Genomic DNA, 13,961 nt, shown 5'->3' on the forward strand with positions numbered 1-13,961 from the left:
GGCTGGATCGGGGGCTCTGTTGCCGGACCAGAACAAGAGCACACGCGCGCAGAAACTCAGAGGGGCCGGGGACAGCCCGGGGACAGCCCGGGGACGGCGGGGCGGGGCTGGCCCTCACCTTCGCCGCCGCCTGTCTGGAGGGCATCCCCCCGGGAGGTGCACACGGGGCTGCAAGCCGTCCAGGACGGTCACCGTCCAGCCAAGAAGGGCAAATTCTTTGAGCCAGGCTGAATCCACAGACAGGGCATTTACACTCCACGGGATGTCCATTTCAGAGACAAGGAAAACGAGGTCTGGCAATACGAAAGATTTGCTGCCTTAAGTTACGGTCACACGGGAGGTGGCAGAACTGGGATGCGAACCCGCCAGCGTCCGCGGTCTGGACAGCGACTACAAATACCAGCATGCTCGGCCGCGCCCAAACTGCGCAAGCGCACACTGCCGTTTCCACAGCCCAATCAGAAGCCACCCCTCCCTGCTTCCTGACCAATAGGAAGGCTGTTGCTAACAGGCCGGGTGTATTTTTAGCTTTCAGTGCCTTGGCACCACCGGGCTGGGCCCGAGTCTCCCCGCCCGGGTGGAGCGGGCCGGCGGCGGGGGGCGGAGAGGCGGGGATCCAGGGCAAGGTGGAGGGGGCGTGTGTATGACGCGCGGCCGCTGGCTGACGCACGAGGCAAGTAGTCCCTGGAGGTGCCCGTGGAGCTGGGACACGCGGGGCGTGGGGGATGGGGCCCCTCGGCTCGTTCCTCCGCTGCGCGCCCAGGCCCCCACGCCCCGGTGCCCTCTGCCCTTTGCCGAAAACAAGTGGCCGCGGGCAAAAGTGCAGACTGGTCCTCGCCGGAGACTCCCAGGGGCCGCCACCCCTGAACCGGGACGGATCGCAGGGGTTGGAGAGGACAGCCGGACAGCCGGGGGAGAAGCGTCCCACGGGCGGTCCGGGCCGCCTGTGACCTCACCCACGCCCCCCAGGCCCCCAGCCTGGGAGAGGGGTGCGTGGCCGAGGCCGAGCCAGGGCGCCCGAGCCCGCATTGTCTGTCCAGTCCCGGGCCCTCGGATGTCCAAGCCCGGGGCCCCGCACAGGCGGCCGGGCTGTCGCCGGAAGAAACGCGGCTCCGGCTCGGGCCTCCCAAGGGGCGTCGGTGTGGAGGCGGCGCTAGCCCCCCGCCGCCCCAGACCCGGGTCCCCCCGGAGCTCGTGTCCTCCCCTCAGCTCCCCCACCGGCCAAGCTGGGGCGGGGGCCGCGAACCGAGCACCGGCGGCAGGTGCGGGGCCGGGACTCCCCTCACGGGGGTCTCCGTGCGCCTGGGGGCACGGCCGCCGTGCCGAGCACGCGCTCAGAGGGGGCTTGGGGGCATGAACCAGGGGGCCGCGGCTCGGCGCTGGGACGCCACGGCCACGGCCACGGCCACGGGCAGCCCGCGGGGCGCCGCCCGCCTCGGGCCTCGCGAGGGGTTCCGCGCAGGCGCGTGCCGAGAAGTAGTCCCGGCCGGCCCCGCCCCTGCAGGGCGGAGGGACGCATCACGCAGGGGTGGGGAAGCGGGATCCGTGCGCAGGGTTGCTAAGGGTGAAACTTTTCATTGACTTTGCTCACTTCGGGCCGGGGCGCGGGACGGTGCGGGTCGTCGGCGGAGACCAGCGAGCGGCTCGGGCGACGCGGGGGCCGGAAGGGCAGCACCGCCCGTCGGCCACAGCCCGGACCGTCCTCCGCCGCGAACGCCAGCCATCCTCCGGCCCGCCCGCCCTCCGAAACACTGAAAGATTTATTATTAACAGTCATAACCCGAACCCTCTCATTGCCTCCCCCCCCAAAAAAAAAAAAAAAAAACCGTAACGACGAAAAAGCCACCTCTGAGCCCGGCCCGGCGGCCCCCGAGAAAGCAGCGCGACCTCCGCCCCGCACTCAGGACCACCCTGGAGGGAGCAGCCGCCCCGCCGCCGCCGAGACCCGAGTGAGTGAGTGGGTGGGGGTCGTGCGGGCCCCCGGGGACCCTCCCCGAGACCCGGCCGGCCGGGCCGCTCCCCACCCCGCCCCGCTCCACGTCGCGGCCGCCCCCTCCCCCCCGGCCGGCGCTGTCCGTCTCCTGCCTCCCCTCCGGGACCCCCGCACCTCGTTCCCCGTCTCCGAGCCTGGGGTGCCAGGGGCTCCCCCGGGGACGGGGCGCCTTCCCCCCGTTCTCCGGGGCCCAGCTCGTTCCCCGGAGCAGCGCACCTCCACCTCCGTGAAATAGCCGAGGGAGGAGGGGGTCCAGGCCTCGCGAGCGGGCAGGGGCGGTGATGGGCAGAGGGCAGCCCGAGGGGCGGCGGCCGGGTGCTGGGCGCCGGTCCGCGCCGCGGGGCCCAGGTCCTTATCCTCCGCCGTGTTCTCGGGGAAGCCGGGCTGTGGCCTCCGCCGGGGCTCGGCGGGGTGCTGGGCGGGAGGGCCCTGCCGTCGGGGCACGGACCGTGCCCTTGACCGGCAGCCCGGGGAGGGAGGCGGAGCCCGCGCCTGCTGTCCCCGCAGCAGACGTCCCCTGGCTCCCCCGGGCACCTGCCTGTGTGGGCGGCGGGGTGAGGGGCGCGGGCCCCGCGGGGGACCCTCGCACCCCGGCGCCGGCTTTCGGAGGGGCGGCTGGGCCTCGCCTGCCCGGCTCCGGGCCCGAGCCCGAGTCGGGGCTGCTTGGGTCTAATTCCGCGCGCCCTGCGCCGGCCGCCAGGCGATGGAGTAGAAGGGGCTGTGCGGTCCGCGACCCCCGCTCGCCGGGCCCTAAACCGGACGGAGGCAGGTTGGCGGGGGCCGGGGCGCCGCTGGCCCCAGAAGAAAACCAGTAGACGCAGATCGCTAATTCAGCGGCCCGGGCCGCGGGGGGAAGTTGAGCCTCTCGGGCAGCCCAGACGAACATGGTGGAGTGCTGGGAGGCGGAGAGTAGGCCTTGTGGGTAGGATTTATAGGAAATTGGGCGGTGGGAGGGGGCGTCCTCCACCCCAGCGCGCATGTGCGTCGGAAACTTTTCCTCGGCTCCCCGACCCTCGGCCAGGTCCCCTCGCTGGGCATGCGTGGTTGGCCGGCTGGGCCCTCGCAGTGTGCCCCGGGAAGTGTAGTGTGTAGAGAAAGTAGGTCACTTGGTTCCGCCTGGGCCGGGGGCGCTCGCGGACTACAGTTCCCAGAGTGCAGAGCGTGCCCGGCTGCCAGCCTCCCCGCCCTGTGTGGGTTGAGTCGAGTCTGTCCGGCTTCGGGGGGAGCTAGAAGGAGGCCTGTGAAGGCGGAAGGAGCGTTGTAGTCGGACAGTGTTACCGGGCCTGCGTTTGGGAGCGGCTCTGTGAGGCTCCGGCCGGGTGGTGCGGTCGGTCGCACGAGTGCCGCGGCCGGCGGGGTGGGCCCGAGCTCCGCGCTCGCTCTCCCGGCGGCGTTGGGGGCCCTGCGTCCACCCAGCCCGTGACATCTGAGGACACCCCTTTCCCACGCCCGCTTATTGGAGCCCGGCGGTGCCTGTTGACAGGACGCCTTGAGTATTAAGGCTTGGAGGCGCCTGGGTGTTTCTGTGGGCGCAGGGGCCCGATGGATGGCCTCAGCGCTGCCCGGCCCCTTGCAGACACAGCTGTCGCCCGAAGTTCCCTCCTCCCGCATCAGGCGCCGCGCCCCGCTCTGTCTTTGTCTTTCTCCTAAGAGCTTAATTCTAAGCACGAGTCAGAACAGGGCCGGGGTCCAGGCCCAGCTGTTGGGAGGGAGGGAGGGCGAGACCTCAGGTGTAGTTAGAAGTTGCACTTCGCCCGAGTCAGCGGCGGCCTGCGGGTTCTTCCCACGGAAGGGAGCTGGTCCTGAACTTGCCACTCAGCACAGCCCGGTCGAGTGGCCACGCCCGTCTCCAGCCAGAGACGGGACAGCATCCGTGCTTTAATCCCCTGCCCCGTAAGCTTCTTGAAGTCAAGATTAGAGCCTGAGCTGATGGGGCAGGAAACCTCTTTCTGGGCGTCTGGCGCGTTGTGAGGCCCCGCCCGCAGCCATCGCCGGCCAGAGGTGGCATCCGGACTTCCTGCTTCGCTGAGGTGTGAACTGGTGTTGCTTAGGCTGCAGAAAGTGGCGAGTGGGCGGGGCCGGCCGGAGTGCTGTCACCTCCCAGTGCCTTTGACCTGCGTTTTAAATGCTCTCACTTGAGACTGAACCGCTCAGGGGCCGTTTACTGGGAGGTAGGTTTGGGGCAGTGTCTGGGACAGGTGCACCTGGTCTGGGGGAGCCATATGGCCCCGTGGGAAGAGTGTCACCTGTTGACTTCACCTCTGCTTTCCTTTTTGGAAACAGGCTCTTTGACTCCAGCCCCGCGTTGGGGAACTGGCGCCAGCTCACTTGGGGCTTCCCGGTCTCCTCCGAGCTGTGAGCCTTTTCACACCTCTGTTCTTGAGGGGAGCCTTCTGGGCCGCGTAGCTGGCTTGGCCTCTGGCCGTGGGTCCCTCCTCAGGTGGGGAGGATTTTGTTGGGTTTACTTTTCTTCTTACATCTTTCTGAACCTAAGAGGACCCTGGACGTACCTGTCTTCATCATGAGGAGACACTGGGAGAATTTGAAGAGCAGTCCGGTGTTGGAGGCGGGGACGAGGGGGAAAGCGTGGCTCCCTGCATTCTGAGTGTTCTGTGGAGAGCTCGGGATGGCGGGCAGGCCTGGTGCTTCTGGCTTTCCTCCGGCCTAGCCTGAACGTTGGGCAGCTGCTGTGTGTGTCCCCAGAAAGCCTTTTTCCGAGGAGTCGGTGCTGAGAACGTCCCCAGGAGCCGTGGACCCAGGGCACTGTGCGAGAGCCTCCAGCCTCCGTTTAGCCCCTGGAACCAGAGGGATTTTAATCAACACTCAGCCCGAGTCCTTCGCGGCTCTCGGTCAGGATCAGTCTTGTCCCATGCTGAGCTCAGCAGCACAGCGTTGCCCAGAGGCACAGCCCTGGGGCGGGGTTCAGTTTCTCCCAGCAGGACATGGCTCTGAGACGTTGCAGGTGGTGTTCCTGGGACGGGAGCCCCCGGCCTCGCCAGTAGACCTCCTGACCCCAGCGGGGTCCGGCTGTGAGAGAATCCCAAAATAACAATCTGAGTGTTTTTCTTGGGCTGCCTCCTCTCCAGGGATTTCCAAACACTTGATCAGCCTGACCCGTTGCTGGGGACAGGTGGCCAGACGGTCCCTGGGAGGCAGAGTGGTGACGGGGCCCCAGCTGGAGGCCTCAGGGTGATGGAAAATTTCTCTCCTCTGCCCGTCCTCATCACCTACACCCTTGATACCCTCGGGCCCCGCCAGCGCCGCCCTCACCCTGCTGGCCTCCAGGGCCCTGCTTCCCTGGGCGGCCTCCTTCAGCAGGGCCCTTGTTGGCCCGCGTCTCTGATTGTGACAGGGCCTGGGCTGTCCTGGGGGTTGTGTTCTTGTTGCCATCCTTGGAGGCCCTGGCGGAATTCTTAGATCAGTTCTGCAAACCAGGCTGAGGCAGGAAATGTGCACCCCCCGGGCCCAGGGTGACAGATGGATGTGACGGCGGCCAAGCCCCCAGTGCGGCTGGCACTGCTCCTTCCTGCTCGGTGACCTGTATCGCTCCCCATTTAAGGAGGACAGCTAGAATTTTAAACTGTTGTCTTGGTCTGTGACAGTTTGGGGACAGGACTCCACTGAGCCATTGCAGGCAGCGAGGGCCTCCATTCTGCAGCTGGGTTAGGGTTGGTTTTCCTGACGTCATAGTGACCTCATGTCTGCGGCCTCGACCTTCATGATAGACTCTGTTACCGACGAGGAAACCAGGGCTCAGGAGAAAGGAGCTTGTCCACAGTCACGCTGACCCGGGTCTGGGAACGCAGGCCTGGTGCTCTGTCTGTCCTTGGCTGCTGGTCGCGCTGTCTGACTGCGTTTCTCCTCATGCCCCTCTCTTTTCTCAATTCCCAGAGCCATCTGGAGCCCCAGGCTGCCCACTCTGTCTCGTGCCAGTGCCCTGAGCTGATTCTCTGCCTAGGAGAGGACCATGCAGCTGGAGATCAAAGTGGCCCTGAACTTCATCATCTCCTACTTGTACAACAAGCTGCCCCGCCGCCGGGCAGACCTGTTTGGGGAGGAGCTGGAACGGCTTTTGAAAAGGAAGTATGAAGGCCACTGGTACCCTGACAAGCCACTGAAGGGCTCTGGCTTCCGCTGCGTCCACATTGGGGAGATGGTGGACCCCGTGGTAGAGCTGGCTGCCAAGCGGAGTGGCCTGGCGGTGGAGGACGTGCGGGCCAACGTGCCTGAGGAGCTGAGCGTCTGGATCGACCCTTTCGAGGTGTCCTACCAGATCGGCGAGAAGGGCACCGTGAAGGTGTTGTACCTGGATGACAGTGAGTGCGGCGGCGCCCCAGAGCTCGACAAGGAGATCAAGAGCAGCTTCAACCCCGACGCCCAGGTGTTCGTGCCCATCGGCAGCCAGGACAGCTCCCTGTCCAACTCGCCGTCGCCGGCCTTCGGCCAGTCGCCCAGCCCGACCTTCATTCCCCGTTCGGCCCAGCCCATCACCTTTACCACCGCCTCCTTCGCTGCTACCAAATTTGGCTCCACCAAGATGAAGAAGGGTGGCGGGGCGGCGAGTGGGGCGGCCGTGGCCGGCAGTGGGGCAGGCGGCCAGCAGCCCCCCCAGCAGCAGCCCCGCATGGCCCGCTCGCCCACCAGCAACCTGCTGAAGCACAAGGGCCTCTCTCTGTCTGTGCATTCACTGAACTTCCTCACGGCCAGCCCGGCCCCGCAGTCCCAGCTCTCTCCCAACGCCAAGGAGTTCGTGTATAACGGCGGTGGCTCGCCCAGCCTCTTCTTTGATGGGGCCGACGGCCAGGGCAGTGGTGCCCCAGCCCCCTTTGGCGGCAGCGGGGCCGGCACCTGCAACAGCAGCAGCTTTGACATGGCCCAGGTGTTTGGCGGTGGCACCAACAGCCTCTTCCTGGAGAAGACCCCCTTCGTGGAGGGCCTCAGCTACAACCTGAGCACCATGCAGTACCCCAGCCAGCCCTTCCAGCCCGTCGTGCTGGCCAACTGACCCCCGGCCCGCCCCCAGGGCAGGCGCACCAAGACCGTGGACAAGAGAAAGAGAAGGAAAGGCCAAAAAAAGAGGAAAAGAAAAATGTACAAAAAGATTTCTGATCTTCTCACTCACTTCTGGAGAAGAGACGGAGCCCAGGCACGGAGTGGGAGGGGCTCCCAGAGCACCAGGTCCTGTTAGCCCACCTCCCCCCACCTGTTTTCCTGCCCGCCTCTGATTTATTGGGTTGGTTTGGGGTTTCTTTTTTTTTTCTTTTTTTTTTTTATATGTAGTTTTCTATGTCACAACTTTGATTACTGGCTTCCTGTGCTGAGAAGGGTCGGGGGTGCATCGCTGCTCCAGCCCCTCCCCCCACACTCTGTGGGTTGGTGTGTCCCAGCTCACAGGGGAGGAGGAGCTGCAGCTGGCCTGGCCTTCCCCAGAGTGGGGAGGGTGCGGCCGTGTCACTGCCTGTCACCCAGTGTCATCCAACCTCAGCAGGTTTCTCAGGCGCTGCCACACAAATAGATCTGACCCAGCCCTTGGTCCCCCGCCGCCCGGCCCGCCTGACGCCTCCCCAGAGCTGACGTCCTGACTGCAGGGAGGTCAGCACGTTGCTTGAGTTCTTTCATCTCTCCCCACTGCCGGCCCCTCCCGGCCGCGGAGACCCCGCCGTTGGTGTGTGTGGCCTGTCACGCAGCCCCTTCTTCTGGGCCTGTGGTTGTGAGTAGGGAGGTGGGGTCTACACGTGTGTACGTCACATGGTTTGCTCTCCTGTTTTAAAGGATTCAAGCCATGTGAAGCTTCCCCTCTGGGTGTGGTCTGGGTTGTAGCAAGTGCTTACTTATGTAGGGGGTGGGGACTGGGCTGGGACGGGTCATCAGTCCTCTTGTAGGGCAGCTCCAGCTGAGCCTGCGCCACTCCCAGGGGGAAAGCTGCAGAAGGAACTGGTTTCCAGACTTCGGAGGGATCTGCACTTTTGTTTTGACCAAAAAAAGTTAGCTCTGAAGGGCAGAGGGAATGCCCAAGCCACTGATGCCTAGGGAAGTCCTGGACTCGGACCCTCCTGCTGTGTGACCTGGGTCCCCGCCCTGCAGGCAGGGGGCGTGCAGCCTGAGCCTGGGGGAGACCTCTGGTCTTTGGGTTGGAGATGTTAGTTTAGGACAGTTGTGCCCCCGCCTGCCTGAGAGCGTCTCACCACCTGCCCCAGCCCGCTGGACCCGATGCCGTGAGGAGCCAGCGTGTCTGGGTTAAAGCAGAGCTCGCTCCCTGCCTCTGCCCCAGCCCTGGGGGCCAGCTTCCATGCCACAACACTGGCAGAGGGGGCACTTAAGCTCCAAAGCCCCTGCCACCCACCCCACTCCATCCTCCCAGGGGCCCCAAGCGAGTGAGGCTGCTGTGAGTGGATCCGGCCCAGACAGGCACTGCCAGCCTCCTGTCCTTGCAGTGGGCACCAGCTCTACCTCCCCCCACAGGGCAGGGCCCTGGCTTCTCAGCCCGCACCATCTGTCCCCCACAGCTCTCAGGGCCAGCCCCGTCGGGGCCACCCTCTCCCTTGTCCTCAGCTCACACACAGTGACAGGCCCAGGCAGATGGCCTCCCTGGGAAAGGTTGGATGCTGCCTTATGCCCCTGCCAGCCCTCCTCCCACGCTAGTGCACACAGGTGCCACCCACACCAGGCTGCTGGTTTCTGCCACGTGGTGGGGGGAGACCAGCCCCTCCCTCCTTGAGAGGAGGAAACCGAGTGTTCAGGAGCGTGACTCCGGCGCTGGGCTCCTGAGCCTGGGTCAGTCTGTCTGCTCTGAAATCTAGGCATTTTTGCTTCAATTTTATTTTTTTTAAGAAAACAAAAAAAATCTGCACTAATTTACCTGGTTTCATAGGAAAACTTTTTTTTTATTTTTTACATTTTTTGGTGTCTGTTTGTATTGAATAATTTGCTACATTTGTAAAATGTAAGAGGTATATATAATATATGTATATTTCTAACGTAAGAAACGTAATTTTTTTCTTTTCAAGATTTTTTCTTAAAAAGAGGAGAGAAACAGATATTTTTTCAGGAAAAACAAACTTTAAAATAAAAAAAGAGGAGAATAAAACCTTTTTCTCCCCTTCCCGGCCTCTGCCCACCCCTTCCCCAGGATCAGCTCACAGAATGTTTCTCCACGCGGGGAGCTGGAGTCTCTGGTTTTCTCCCTAGGGACGGGCAGGGGACACTGAGGCAAGCGGAGAGGGGTGGGGCGGGCGGGCGATGGACTTTTTTCTTTAGTGAAGGAGGAGGAATACAATCAAGTGTTTTGTATTCAGGATGTTGTGCAATATTTTGGAATGGGACATTGGTGTGTTTAGAGATTTAGTTTAAAAACAAAACAAAAAGATTGATCAAATCTGTACAGTTTATATTGTTCCAGATTTTTTTAAGTTTGTATTAAAAGCATGATATATAATAGCTCTCTGCTGGCTCCTGGCTTATTTTGATTCTGGGATCCCTTTCGGGGTGGAGAGGGTGAGAGTGACCCAACCCTGTAAGCTACAAGAGCTGATTGGTGGTGCTGGTGCTGTGGCGTAGCCACTAAAGCTGCCCACCGCCTGCAGTGCCGGTGTCCCATGTGGGCACAGCTTCCTGTCCCAGCTGCTCCACTTCTGATCCAGCTCCCTGCTAATGTGCCTGGGAACGCAGTGGAAAATGGTCCAAGTGCTTGGGTCCCTGCACCCACGCGGGAGACACAGGGGGAGCTCCTGCCTGTGGCTTGGCCCAGCCCTGACCGTTGTGACCATCTGGGGAAATGAACCAGCAAATGGAAGATTCTCTAACTCTGGCTTCTTTCAAATTAAAAAAAAAAAAAAAATCTTTAACAAAAGAAGAAAGAACAGACTGGTCATCCTACCCAGGATAGGCAGGTGCCTCTTCAGTGTGCCTGTTAACCACGGGGCCTCTGCCACACCGGACGCAGGTTCTGGGGCTTGGTAACTGCCCGTGGCGAGGAGGTGGTGCAGCCAGACCGGAAGCAGAGCACTAGAAGTGGGCTCCAAGGGAGATCTTTGCCTAAAGTCACAAAACCAGTAAGGGATGCAGCTGAGATTCTGACTCAAGTCCAAGTTTGTCGTTTATTTGTCCAGTGACGCAGAGCAGGGTCTGGCTGCTGGACAGAGCTCGGTCTCAAAGCTGATGCCCGTTGTTAACTGCTGTGGAAGAGGGAGGGGCAGCAGGGCTGCGTGCCACCTCTTGTCCTCCCCGAGGTTGGGGCAGGGGGCGTGCAGGTCTTCTGGGACAGGCACCATTTTCCCAAGGGGTCAACACCCAAATGTGTGGACTGGGCCTAGAAGCTCAGGCCAGGCATCCAGCTTTGGGAGAGGGTCCCTCCATGGGCCATTCCCCTCCACAGAGCAGAGGGAGGCCCCAGCCAAGAGCAACCCTGGCCTACAGATGCAAGGTCACTTCCTGGCATCTGACTTCCATGTGTCCCGATGGGGAGAAGCCGGCCTGTCCCTGCATACAGGCTGCCCTCCCAGCCGTGGGCCTCAGGGCGGGGCCGGGGGCCCTCACCCCGCCCTCTGGTTTCTGTTCATATAAACACAGGTCCTGACAGCAGGTGCCACAGTTGCCTGCGTCCTCTTCCTGTCACACTCAGAGCTGCAGGGCCCAGGTGAGGCCCCGCACGGGTGCCAGCCACTCCTTCCCAGACAGTCCCTTTGGCTTGAAGGTGTGGTCGGCGCAGATTTGAACCACTGCCCAAATTCTCCATAACACGGACACAGAAGTGATTCAGTCTCACATCCCTGCCGCCATCGCTCACCAAACGCTCGCCGGCTCTGCAGAGGTAGAGTGGGAGGCGTGCGGGGGCAAAGTGAGAACACTGGGGCCAGCCTCGTGATGCAGCAGGTTAGGCTGCTGCTCGCAACTCTAGCATCCCAGGCATCCCTCACGGGAGTGCAGGCTTGGCTCCCAGCTGCTCTGCCTCCCAGCCAGCTCCCTGCTAATGCACCTGCGAAGGCAGCTGCAGATGGCCTCTGCCACCCACGGGGTGACCTGGTGTCACCAGGAGTCCCGGGCTCCTGGCTTCTGCCTGGCCCAGCCCTGACAGTGGCCATCTGAGGAGTGAACCAGTGGATGGGGTAGAGGATTCTCTCTCTGCCTGTTTGCCTTTCAAATAAAATAAACAAGAAAGAAAACACTCTGGGAGACTCAGAGAGTCCCCTCCACTACCACTAAAAAAAAAAAAAAAAAAAAAAAAAGGTTTAGTTCCTCACTTGACAAATCCCCCACAAGTATCCACTCTCTGCTTTGAGCGCACAGGCAGGAAGACAGCTTCAGGACAGGTGTGCCCAAGAGGCCTGGCCTGGGAGCCCAGAGGTCAGAGGTTTCCTGGAGGAGGTGAAGAAAGAATTCAGGTTGCCAGGAAAGAGAAAAGCAAGGCCAGCCTGTCCCCAGGGCACCCCAATTCTATCGAGGCTCAGGGAGGGGTCCCGACTGCCCCTCAAGACGTGCAGGTGCCCAGGCAGGCACTGGGACGCCCAGTCCCCTACAGGAGTGCCTGTGTGCAAGCCCTGGCTCTGCTTCCGATCCAGTGTGCAGCCTGGGAGGCCGAGGAAGACGGCCCAGCTACTTGGGACCCTGCCACCCACGTGGCAGATCCAAATTGAGTTCCTGGCTCCTGGTGTTGGTCTGGCCCACCACTGGCTGTTGCGGGCATTTGGGGAGTGAACCACCAGATGGAAGATCTTAGTCTCTCTCTGTCTTTTAAATAAAATGAAAATAAATAAATAGAAATTAAAAGGAATTTTTAAAAGTTCAGCTTCCAGTCCTCAGCCGGGTGATCCCAGTCAAACCACTCCTCAGTTCCCTCGGCTCTAAAGCGGAGATAATTGTACCTCGTTGTGAAAACCAAGCCAAGGTAAGGGTGGAGAGTGCTGAGCACAGAGGCCGGCCGGGAACAAGCCATTCAGGCACAGGCGAGTATCACTTTCATCATCGAGGCCATTATTGTCCATTCCCAAATGCTGCCGGGCGGCCCAGTCCAGTCGGCTTCCTTGCATCAGCCGACAGCTGGGCACCCGAGCCCACAGGCAGCAGAGACCGGGGCGGAAGAAAAGATCGCCTTTGTCTTGCTCTGCCATGGTGGGACCCTGCTCATCTCCTGGAGGGCAGCCCCCTGCGGACTGTGCCACTCCGGTGGGACAGGCCCCGCCCTCCGTGTGGGTCCTGAGACTTCCTGGGAGTTTCTCCCTGGGGAGGCAGATGGGCGGGGGGGGGGGTGAGTCACAGCAGCAGGAGATCCCTGGCCCCTTGGTCACTGCCTGCCTGAGTCACAGCCCTCGGATGCCACTGACAGGTCCCCATCACTGCCACCTCCCCTTGTCCTCCTTGGGCAAGGTCTACAGAAAGGCGGGGACCAGCCAGGAAGTCCCCAACCCTTGTGCCATATGAACCTGCTGACCCTCTGGGAATATCCCTGCCAGCGATAGAAGTGGGTTCTATGTCCTCAAAGATGCCAGCCTACTGTGTAACCTTGAACCCCTCTTGATATCCGTGCCAGTTATACAGCAAGGGACAGATGGACTAGACTCCGGTCCCGGTGCCAGCACCTCTGCCTTCACCACTGGCTCCCGGGGCCTGGCCCAGAGGCCCCAACAGGCAGGTTCTTCTAACTCCACCCTGGCGGATTATATTCAATATTCACATTCATAGCGCCCCCCGGTCGGCAGGAGGAACACGAGAGAACAGCTAACAGACTCCTTGCTCCCCCGAAGCAGTGCCCTGCTAACCACAAACAAACAAGCGGCAGAAACACCAGAAGGCAGGTAAGCGTGATCAGCACCAGTGATGGTGGCCAGTGACTGGTGCTCAGGGCCAGAGAGGCCTGCCCAAGGGTGTGATCGGATCCACGCCTAGCAGAACCAGGCACTTCAAAGGGTGACATGCAGGAACAAGCGTGGTGGGTACAGGGAGTGAAGATGGCATGGCAGGCGACAAGGAACACAGGGAGGCCCAACAGGTGCCCAGGGCCACACCATGGGCTTTGATCTCGCCTGCAGGCTGCCTCACCTGCAGCCAGGGGCAGAGGCAGCCCAGAGCTGTCTCACACAGTCAGTCGACAGGGCTCCTTCAAGCTGCTCCTTTGTGCTGGGCTCTGAGCTGGGTGCTGGGCATGGACTGGCTGGAGGAGCAGCCTCGGGCCCTGCCCTGTGTTGGGGGGCAGGTGGCTTCTAGTGGTGGAGGGTGAGATGGGAGACAAACCCAAGTCCTACTGACCTCAACACCCTATTCGGGTCCAGGCCGGAAGGAGGCCCAGGGAGCAAGAAGCTCAGGGTGCTGGGAGCCAGGGTGAAGATTCTGAAGAGGAGGGAGTGGCCCGTGCGTGGGTAGCAGGTACAGAAGTGGATGCTTTGGGGAGACCCGCTGAGATGAGCCCTGGACCTTGCAGCGAGGAGGAAGAGGAATAATCTGGGGTTGGAGGAGTGAGGGGGTGAGACCAGGGACACAGCAAGTGTAGGTGGCTCCATAAGAAGCCACAGAGCGGGGCCAGCACTGTGGCACAGCAGGTAAGCCACTGCCTGTGACGCGGGCATCCCATCTGAGCACTGGACTGAGTCCTGGCTGCCCCACATCTGACCTGGCTCCCTGCTATTGCACCTGGGAAAGCAGCAGAGGGTGGCTGCAGTACTTGGACCCCTGCACACACAGGGGAGACCCAAATGGAGTTCCTGGCTCCTTGCTTCCGCCTGGCCGTGCCCTGCCCATTGCAACTACCTAGGGAGTGAACCAGTAAATGGAGTATCTGTGTGTGTCTCTCTCTCCTAACTCTGCCTTTCAGATAAATGAATCTTTTTCTTTAAAAGGGAGGAAGGAAGGAAGGGAGGAAGGAAGGAAGGAAGGAAGGAAGAAGGAAGACAGGCAAGCAAGCAGGCAAGCAGGCAAGCCAGAGAGAGACATCCAGAAGGCCTCTCCAAGAAAACAGGAGGGGGGCCGGTGCTGTGGT

General features: G+C 61.8%; 1 protein-coding gene across 1 annotated transcript; it reads left to right on the forward strand.

Annotated features, from left to right (window-relative positions):
* The first annotated feature begins 1,500 nt into the window (after nt 1-1,500).
* Nucleotides 1,501-9,428, forward strand: TOB2 (transducer of ERBB2, 2). Its single transcript, XM_062202781.1, has 2 exons — nt 1,501-1,949; nt 5,885-9,428. The coding sequence occupies exon 2, from the start codon at nt 5,961-5,963 to the stop codon at nt 6,996-6,998; it is 1,038 nt and encodes a 345-aa protein (XP_062058765.1). The 5' UTR covers nt 1,501-1,949; nt 5,885-5,960; the 3' UTR covers nt 6,999-9,428.
* The last annotated feature ends 4,533 nt before the right edge of the window (nt 9,429-13,961 follow it).

The sequence above is a fragment of the Lepus europaeus genome, chromosome 10 (assembly GCF_033115175.1).
Source record: "Lepus europaeus isolate LE1 chromosome 10, mLepTim1.pri, whole genome shotgun sequence".
NCBI classification, from domain to species: Eukaryota; Metazoa; Chordata; class Mammalia; order Lagomorpha; family Leporidae; genus Lepus; species Lepus europaeus.